A 10,594-nucleotide genomic window follows, 5' to 3' on the forward strand; every position below is an offset into this window, starting at 1 on the left:
CTCTTAGTTTCATTTCATCGATCCTTTAAAGATCAACAAAACTTTAAAGGAGAAACTGAGAATTAGAGAGTATTAGTTTCAACATCTCACACCAAGTAGTAGTGAAAAGAAACTCAAATTAAAATAAATACAACTTCAACACCTCCTGTAATAATTTTGTTGTTGTTGTTTAGTTGCTAAGTCATATCTGACTCTTTTTGACCCTATGGACTTAAGCAAGGTCAGGCTCCTCTGTCCATGTTATTCTCCAGGCGAGAATACTGGAGTGGGTTGCTATTTCCTTCTCCAGGGGATCTTCCCGACCCAGGGATCAAATCCTAGTCTCCTACATTGACAGGCAGATTCTTTACCACTGAGCTACCAGGGGAGCCCAAATGTTATGATAGTGTTGGTTTTTAGTATAAAACTAAGTATTAGATACAACAAAGTGGCATAAGTATATAATCTCTTTTCAAATTATGCCTAACTTTATTTCTCTAAAGCAAAAGAGCTGTAGTGTTCAGTTATAAATGCCTGTTTCCCTGAAAGTTTCCCTGAAATGCACCATGACAAGACAGTAGAAGGGATACTACAAGATGTTTATTATAGAAAGGGAAATTGGGACTATTAGGGCTGAAAATCACTGAAAAATGCAAATATGAGTGTAGACAGAGGGAAGAGATAGAAGACTGAGCTCCAGGGGCCTTAGCATTCAGAAGTGGGAAGAGGAAGAGCCAGCAAAGGAGACTCAGAAGGAGCAGCTGGTGCAGGGGGAAGGAGATCGGAAGGCATGGGAGAGCACTTCAAGAAGGAGAGATTGGCCATCAGAGTTAAATGCTGCTGAGCAATCAAGGAAGATGAGGACTAAGAACTGAGCAACGAATTTGGGAACCTGAGATGACAGCTCTATATGAGTGAATTCAATAGGGTGGGAGGTGGTGAAGCAGAGGCAATGAAAACAGCAGGTCAAGAAATGTTTCTACAAATTAAAAGGAAATCAAGAAATGAAGCAGTAGTTGAAGGAAGATTTTGGGCAAGGGAGGTTTGTTTTGTTTTGAATGGGAACTATTATAACATATGTATGTGCTAGTGGGGGAAAAAAAACAAAGCTTATAATGCAAGAGGGAAAAAAAAAGGGATCACTGCTGGAGGAAAGTCCTTACTGGAACAGACCAGAGAGATGAGACATTGATGCCTAGACATCTAATCCTACGGGGTGGCCTTAGAAGCAGAGACAGTTCATCACTATATGGGAAAATAGTACTTGTGTATTGATGCAGGAGTAAATACTGTTCTGCTACTTCTTGGGGATAAACTTGGGGAATTTATCTCTCTGAGCCTCAGTTTCTGTCTTTTCAAATGGTAATTATAATAGTTGCCTTGCTAGTTTTAAGAAAAGCTCTCAAAAAAGCCAGATTTTGAACAACTACTAGGTAAATTTAATACTGTATCACTTTTTAAATAAAAGTATTGAGTCAGTATCACTAAAAAGTTGAAAAATAGGTATAAAACTTCCTATGTTGGAATATTATATTACAATTTAACTTGTAAAATGTAAATTTTCAGTGTCTCCTAGGAAGACAACTAAGCAGCATGAAATTTCTTGTCTTCTGTGTTTTATCAGAAACATTAATAAGGAATCTTTGACATCTGTTTCATATTTTGAGAAAGTGACCTCATATCCAAATAAACAGTTGAGCTTTTGAGGTTTGAAGAACGTTGAGGATGAAATTTATATGCTGCTGCTGCTAAGTCGTTTCAGTCTTGTCCGACTCTGTGTGACCCCATAGACAGCAGCCCACCAGGCTCCCCTGTCCCTGGGATTCTCCAGGCAAGAACACTGGAGTGGGTTGCCATTTCCTTCTCCAATGCATGGAAGGAAAAGTGAAAGTGAAGTCGCTCAGTCTTGTCTGGCTCTTAGCGACCCCATGGACTGCAGCCTTCCAGGCTCCTCCATCCATGGGATTTTCCAGGCAAGAGTACTGGAGTAGGTTGCCATTGCCTTCTCCGGAAATTTATATGATGCACTGGTAATTCCTTAAGAACAGGGATAATCTCCTGTTGACAACTGAATTCCTGGTACCTGACAATGTGAATGCTCTGTAAATGTTCATTGGATTAACGAACAGATGCGTGAATGAAGAGGTTACGATGAGGGGCAAACTGTCCAGGAGTGCCAAGACAGGAGGTGCTTGGGCTTCCATGCGTTGAGGAGACCCCCAACTACTCCCACTGTGCGTGTGTTAAGGGGGCGCGAGGGGGGAGAGAGCTTCTTGACTCTCATCCCTTCACCTTATGAAATGTGCTCGCAGGGCTTCCGCAGCACAGACGAGAGTGGGGGGAACTGCTGCAGCGCCACCTGCTGGTATTGTAAGTGCAGTACCTTTCGGACGGCCCTGCTGAAGCAGGTATTTAAGAACTGACTTAGAGGGTTCTGCTCACACAAGGACACCAAGGGGAGAGTCTCCCCAAAAAGCAGAGAACTGAGGGATGATCAGGAAGGTGGCAAAGCCCACAATGAGGTCCCTTGACCGCAGATCTGAAACATCAAACAGGGGCTCATTTTTATTAACTGCTCAGGGACGCTTGAGCACACTATTGTCCTTAAAAGTATTCCTGTGACAAGGTAACTGTGGAAACCAACTTCTCTCATACCCAACTCGTTTAGGACTCATACCAGAAAACCAACTGAATAATAGTAGTGAGGAGTATATTTCTCAGGAGGAAGCCCCAAAGAGAGTGAGGTGAATGTCCTTTTGCTTTTTCTCTCAGTTCAGTTCAGTTGCTCAGTCGCGTCTGACTCTTTGCAACCCCATGGACTGCAACACACCAGGCTTCCCTGTCCATCACCAACTCCCGGAGTTTACTCAAACTCATGCCCATTGAATTGGTGATGCCATTCAACCATCTCATCCTCTGTCATCCCCTTCTCCTCTCGCCTTCAATCTTTCCCAGCATCAGGGTCTTTTCGAATGAGTCAGTTCTCATCAGATGGCCAAAGCACCGTATAAATACAAATTACCATTGTCATTAGAAAGGCATTTGTGGCTCCTTTTCACTTGTTCCTGAGGCCTGCTCACTGTCCAGCCAGAGGCAGAAACATGGTGGTCACATTTTTCTCCCAACTTTCCTTGTCTGTTGCTCCAGTGGCTGCTTCATTTTTGCTAATGCTATTTCTAAGTTTGTTGTTCAATCGACCAGTCATATCTGACTCTTTGCGACCCCATGGACTGCAGCACGCCATGCCTCACTGTCCCTCAGTATCTCTCAAAGTTTGCCCAAGTTCATGTCCATCACATTGGACATGATGGCATCCAGCCATCTCCTCCTCTGACACCCTCTTCTCCTTCTGCCCTCAATCTTTCCCACCATCAGGGGCTTTTTCCAATGAGTCAGCAGTTCACATCAGATGAACAAAACCCTGGAGCTTCAGCTTTAGCATCAGTTCTTCCAGCAAGTATTCAGGGTTGATTTCCCTTAAGATTGACTGGTTTGATCTTCTTACTAGAGGTAATCAAAGACTCACCTAATGTTTCTGATTGTTTAGAGATTTCAAAAGACAGGAATTTCCCTTTCACTGATAGCAATAATACCTGATGGTCTTCTGGTTTGAAAGGGTGAACTTCCCCTCCTCTTCGACCATTGCACTTCTCTAGCCCCAAACTCCTCTGGTGGTTGAGATGGTTCTCTCCCCTAACTCCTCTTTCTGGCTTTGCAACTGTTCAGAGCAAGGAACCTTTTGAGGCAACCCTTGGGGCCCTTGTACTATTAACTTCTGAGTTTACACAGAGGAACTTTTCCCAGAAACAAGTCTCAGTGCTTTTGGCTTGGTGAGAAATGATGAGCCCTTTCCATCTAAGATTAAAAGGAGGCCTGGGGACTGATGAATTGCCTACCATTTGTTGAGCTCTTAATATGTACCAGGCATTCTGCATACATTTTTAAAGGTCTTTTAAGTTTTTGAGAAAATTTTAGACTTACAGATGAGACATGCATAAAATGTGTAAAGTTCCCATATACCCTCATTCAACTTCCCTTATATGTGTGCATTGATAATCCTCACAAAGTCCTGTGAGGAAGATATTTATTATTTTCCCCATTTTGTAGACCAGTACTTTTGCCCATTATACAGTACTACCTCTGGGTGAGCTACAGTCACTTTCCAGGATTGGCTTTTATAAGGCATTTCCTTCTTATTCTTTGCTGTTTGCTGTTATACAAAACCTCTCTAATCTCTCCATTTTACAGCAATTAGATGCCTCTATGTGGACAGGAAGAGTCCTCTTCCCTAATTTTTCCTTCCCCTACAGAAGAAGTAACAAGTGAAATAAGATTGCTCAGCACCCCTGAGAAGACGCCTTGCATTGGGCCTAGTAAAATGCAGGGTTTCCTCCCATTGGAAGGGTAAGGTTTATTCTTAAATCAGATATTAAGATTTGCATCTTGGACTCCTATATTAGAATCACAGGGAAGGGAGGGTTTAATCAGGAGAATAAAAGGAGACTCTGATAGGTGCAAATGGTAAAATCAGACAAAAGAATTACCCTCTGCACATTTCATAATATCTGCCAAATATAGTTGGCTCTGCCTTGGTGTAGAACTAAATAATTTTCAATAAAGTCATCTACAACCAAGAAGTAGAGATATCATTTAATAAGTGCCAACAGTATATCAAGCTCTGAATTATATGCATTGCATGTATTATCTCATCCCTCGGAAGAATCATAATGGTTGTGTTATTATTTCCATTTTACAGCTCAAGAAATGCAAGCACAGATATGAAAAAAAAAACTTTCCAGTGTCACGCAGCTGGAATTAGAGAACTCATGTTTGCTCTATCAATATATTATGCTTAATTTTTCAAAACAGCATGAATAGTTACCATTTCAGACTTACCTTTATATGTTGGATGAGTGTTTCATTTTCTGGTACATTAGGGTCAATTGCAATGACAATGCCTTCATAGCCATTATTATTCAGCTGAATGAGTGAATCACTCAGGGCCCCTTCCAGAAGGTAAAGGACCAAGATGAAAACAGAATTCTTAAATGACCCCATTGCTGTACATCTCCCTTTGAGTTCTCTCTTTGGAAAATGCTGGTTATGGAAGCATCTTTCCTTACCCCTATATATATGAATATATAGACACATTTTTCCAATTTATCAGCGGTGGTTTATTGTAGGACTTTAACCTCTTGACCCCAAATTGTTTCACTATTGGATTTGTCTTCACTATGATGAATGATAACTATATCTTGGTCTCAAATTCTGTGTACTTTTTAATATTTTATTTTGAGAGAAATGTTAGCCTTGCCTTCACCTTTGCCAGTTGCTGGGACAGAGGGTGGGGAACCACATCCGGTTCTCTGGAAGGACTCACAGCTGACAAGCAGCTTTACCACTGAAAGATGTTTACTTCTTACAAATGTTTGCCCAGTCAGGGACATCGACCCACCCAACACCACCCTCTAACCCCTGCCTGCCCAGTGGAAGCCTGATTGTTCTGTGTATTTGATAAGCATTCATTAAGTGTAAACCATATTTCTAGTTATCCCTCATAATGGTCTTTATTTTTATCCTCTTTGATCTTTACATAACCTCAGCACCTTTTATTACTCTCTTAGACAATCTACTTGTACCAAAAGCATTAGCAAGCAACATTAGAAAAGATGAAATTTATATCTGACTGTGCAAGGCAAACTCCCTCATTTCCTTATCAGACCTCTATTTCATTATTCCATAGCTTCTATTGTCCAATAAAATTCAAATTAGCATTAAATTATTTTACTGAAATTAAATGTCTCTTAGGTGAGAGGCATTTAGATTATTGCCAGCTACCATATAGATTCTTTTAAATTTGCCAAGTCTCAGATGAAAACTCATATTGGTCCACCACTTTCCTGTATTCAAATTACTTGAAATATCCCTTCCTATAATAACATTTGATCTTTGCATAGTGGTAAGCATCAGTTTCATCTTGTCTGTCTTTTTCTTTGACATTCACTCATAAAAATTAAATTAGTACTTGTTGCTAATAATTAGTGTGTGAAAGTCGTTCGGTCATGTCTAACACTTTGCGACCCATGGACTGTACATGGAATTCTCCAGGCCAGAACACTAAAGCCTTTCCCTTCTTCAGGGGATCTTCCCAACTCAGGGATTGAACCCAGGTCTCCCGTGTTGTAGTCAGATTCTTTACCAGCTGAGCCACAAAAGAAGCCCCAATAATTAGTACTTATTGCTTAAGTATATAATCTGTAATTAATCAAAAGTGAGGCATTGGAATAGAGTGGAAGTACCCGATTATAAAGTAGTTGTCCAGATAATCTAAGTATGCTTTTACATAAAAATGCAGTGCCTATTGCCCAAAGAAAGGCAATGCCAAAGAATGCTCAAACTACTGCACAATTGCACTCATCTCACACGCTAGTAAAGTAATGCTCAAAATTCTCCAAGCCAGGCTTCAGCAAAATGTGAATCGTGAACTTCCTGATGTTCAAGCTGGTTTTAGAAAAGGCAGAGGAACCAGAGATCAAATTGCCAACAGCCGCTGGATCATGGAAAAAGCAAGAGAGTTCCAGAAAAACATCTATTTCTGCTTTCTTGACTATGCCAAAGCCTTTGACTGTGTGGATCACAATAAACTGTGGAAAATTCTGAAAGAGATGGGAATACCAGACCACCTGACCTGCCTCTTCAGAAACCTGTATGTAGATCGGGAAGCAACAGTTAGAACTGGACATGGAACAACAGACTGGTTCCAAATAGGAAAAGGAGTACGTCAAGGCTGTATATTGTCACCCTGCTTATTTAACTTCTATGCAGAGTACATCATGAGAAATGCTGGGCTGGAAGAAGCACAAGCTGGAATCAAGATTGCCGGGAGAAATATCAGTAACCTCAGATATGCAGATGACACCACCCTTATGGCAGAAAGTGAAGAGGAACTAAAAAGCCTCTTGATGAGTGTGAAAGTGGAGAGTGAAAAAGTTGGCTTAAAGCCCAACATTCAGGAAACAAAGATCATGGCATCTGGTCCCATCACTGCATGGGAAATAGATGGGGAAACAGTGGAAACAGTGTCAGACTTTATTTTTTTGGGCCCCCAAATCACTGCAGATGGTGACTGCAGCCATGAAATTAAAAGACACTTACTCCTTGGAAGGAAAGTTATGACCAACCTAGATAGCATATTCAAAAGCAGAGACATTACTTTGCCAACAAAGGTTTGTCTAGTCAAGGCTATGGTTTTTCCTGTGGTCAGGTATGGATGTGAGAGTTGGACTGTGAAGAAGGCTGAGCGCTGAAGAATTGATGCTTTTGAACTGTGGTGTTGGAGAAGCTCTTGAGAGTCCCTTGGACTGCAAGGAGATCCAACCAGTCCATTCTGAAGGAGATCAGCCCTGGGATTTCTTTGGAAGGAATGATGCTAAAGCTGAAACTCTAGTACTTTGGCCACCTCATGCGAAGAGTTGACTCATTGAAAAAGACTCTGATGCTGGAAGGGATTGGGGGCAAGAGGAGAAGGGGACGACAGAGGATGAGATGGCTGGATGGTATCACTGACTCGATGGACGTGAGTCTGAGTGAACTCCGGGAGTTGGTGATGGACAGGGAGGCCTGGCGTGCTGCGATTCATGGGGTCACAAAGAGTCGGACACAACTGAGCAACTGATCTGATTTGATCTGATTGACTAATCTGAGTGAACTCTAGGAGTTGGTGATGGATAGGGAGGCCTGGCAGAGAAGGCAATGGCACCCCACTCCAGTACTCTTGCCTGGAAAATCACATGGGTGGAGGAGCCTGGTAGGCTGCCATCCATGGGGTTGTGAAGAGTTGGACACGACTAAGCGACTTCACTTTCACTTTTCACTTTCATGCATTGGAGAAGGAAATGGCAACCCACTCCAGTGTTCTTGCCTGGAGAATCCCAGGGATGGGGGAGCCTGTTGGGCTGCCGTCTATGGGGTCACACAGAGTCAGAGACGACTGAGCAACTGAACTGAATTGAACTGATTGACTAAATATATGCATTTAATATGCATACATCATTAAAAGTTTTATATTTTAAAATATGTCAGACACCCCCCCACACACACACATTATACATGTCTTCCCCTGGGTTCCCTAGAAAAGAGAGCCTAGGCAAGCTTATGTACTAGTGATTTGCAAGCCTAATTCCAGAACAGTGGGAGTGAGAGAAAGGGGAAATAATCCAAGGAAGCCTGGGAGGCAATACAAGTGCTTATTACACCACTGTGGTGTCATAGAGATCAGCAGGCCACCCTGCAGATTGAGCTGCCCTGCCATCTGGGATGGCTCCTAATGGGCAATCGGAGGAAGGGAAAATGTTTGTTTGGATCCTTCTCAACTACATGTGATCACTTCCCCTGAACTTTCTTGTGTCACCCAAACCTTCAGCAGCTGATTGCAAAAAAAAAAAAAGAAAGAAAATTGCTATACCTCATGGTATATAAACAGGCAAAGATTCCAAGTGGTGCCTGATTGACCTCTGGCAGTAGATCCACTTGGGCCTACAAGGAGTGATTGAGGTGCCCATTGGGTCAGCTGGGGCCAAACAAACCTAAAGAGGTTCAATAAGGTGAGTCCAATACAATTTACTTCTTGAACTGCTCAGACCCACTCATGTCCTTTCATCATATCTAGCTCCATTATTACAAGGTAAGGCTGGAATTGGGGGTAGAGGCATGAGCTAGTTCACATTTTCACTGAGAGAAGGTTCAAGACCAGTCATTCATAGAATCTCCTCTGAAGTGCTGGTCATGGGCAATCTCCTAAAATACCCAAAGCAAGAGAGCTGTTGAAATAAGTTGTGATGCCTGCTGCTACAGCTGGTCTCAAGACCAATACAGCTATGTATTATCTCCTTTCTTCATCAGCAGTTTCCCTAATTTTTAGCCAGCATTTTGGCTGCTCTGTGGTATTTGTTTGCCTGATGGAGTGACCCAGCCCTTCATTCCTGAGGCGTCTGAGCCTTGGGTCACTCTGCCCTTGTTAGGTTATGGCTGGAGCAGATGCCGGTGACAGGTGTCGCCTGGCATGACAGAGCAGTTTAGGTGCCTGCTTATATTTTGCTTGGCCTTCCCTGCTGGCTGGGCCTTGACTGCTTGTTCAGTGGAGAGTGCTTGACGCTGCCTCATCTCCTAACACCACAGGCTGTTTGTGTCCCAGGGCAGAGGGCGGAGTTAGCATGGACCCACTGGGCAGGCTGTCGTGGCAGCTCCACCCTCTCTGGTACCCAGGTGCAGCCTGAACAGACTCACAGGGGCTTTGGCTCACATAGCATCTCGCACCATGGCACCTGGGATCTGGCTTTGTCAGAGGCAGCCCAGATTATTTGTGTATTTTATATAAACAGAAATCTAAGTATGCTTTCCTGTGTTTGGCTGCTTTCACCTAATATTTTCAGCATGAATTTCAGCTATGTTGTTTTATGTAGCAGTAATCGTGCTCTTTTTCCTTTGTATTCCATTGTAAAAATATGCCACAATTTACTTACTGATTGCTTTTGATGAATGTTTGGATTATTTCCTGCTTGGGGCTATTTTAAAGAACAGTGCCATAGACATAAGCATTGACTTCAGTTGGGTATGTACCAAGAGTGGAATAGCTAAGACACAGAATATGTGTATGTCTAGCCATAGTCGATCTCCCAAACACTTTTCAAAATGGTGTACTGATTGATCTACACTTCTACGAGTACACAGTGCGACTGGTCTTTACAATTTTATCCACAGTGGATGGGGTATAATCATGTACTGTGGTTTTAATTTGCATGTTTCCTGATGACTGATGTTACTATACACCTTTCCATTTAATTGCTAGTCATTTGGATGTCCTCTTATGAAGTGCCTTTACAAGTCTTTGCCCAGTTTTTATCAGGTTAGTTTTTTTCTTGTTGATTTTTAAGAATTCTTTTGATGTTCTGGGTATTGAGCTGTGGATGTATACATTGCAAATATCTTTTCCCAGTTTGTGGCTTGTCTTAGCGGATAAACAGAGGTTCTTAATTTTAATGGAATTCAATTTAATGTTTTATTTTATGGATAATGTTTTCGGGGTCATGTTGGAGACAGCATTTCCAAGTTCATGAAGATGTTATACAATATTCTATTCTAGAGCTTTGTCATTTTATCTTTCACATTTAGTTCTGTGATCTATCACATATTATGTTTTGTATATATAGTATGGGGTAGGAGTCAAGATTTTTGTTTTGTTTTGCTCTTTAGGTAGCAGTACATGCAGATCATTTATTGACAGGATCATCCTTTACCCCCTAGGGCTTCCTAAGGGTCTCAGTGGTAAAGAATCCACTTGCCAAGGCAGGAGACGCAGGAGACTTGAGTTTGATCCCTGGGTCAGGAAGATTCTCTGGAGAAGGGAATGGGAACCCACTCCAGTATTCTTGCCTGGAAAATCTCATGGACAGAGGAGCCTGGTGTGCTACAGTCCACGGGGTCACCAAGAGTCCGACACGACTGAGCAACTGAGCACGCATTCCTTTCCCCCCACTGAGTTGCAGTTGAGCTTTTTTTATGAATGAGGTGACTGCAAGTGTGCAGATCTGTTTCCAGACTCTATATGACTAGGCTT

The 10,594-nt window shown here is 42.2% G+C and overlaps 1 protein-coding gene across 1 annotated transcript in view; it reads right to left on the reverse strand.

Annotated features, from left to right (window-relative positions):
• CLCA1 (chloride channel accessory 1) overlaps positions 1-5,037 on the reverse strand; it is a 34,155-nt gene extending 29,118 nt beyond the window's left edge. The window contains exon 1 of the mRNA XM_055586908.1: positions 4,876-5,037. Coding sequence (XP_055442883.1) covers positions 4,876-5,037 — 162 coding nt within the window. The remainder of the gene's footprint in view (positions 1-4,875) is intronic.
• Positions 5,038-10,594: the final 5,557 nt, after the last annotated feature.

Source organism: Bubalus kerabau, chromosome 6 (assembly GCF_029407905.1).
Source record: "Bubalus kerabau isolate K-KA32 ecotype Philippines breed swamp buffalo chromosome 6, PCC_UOA_SB_1v2, whole genome shotgun sequence".
Taxonomy (NCBI): domain Eukaryota; kingdom Metazoa; phylum Chordata; class Mammalia; order Artiodactyla; family Bovidae; genus Bubalus; species Bubalus kerabau.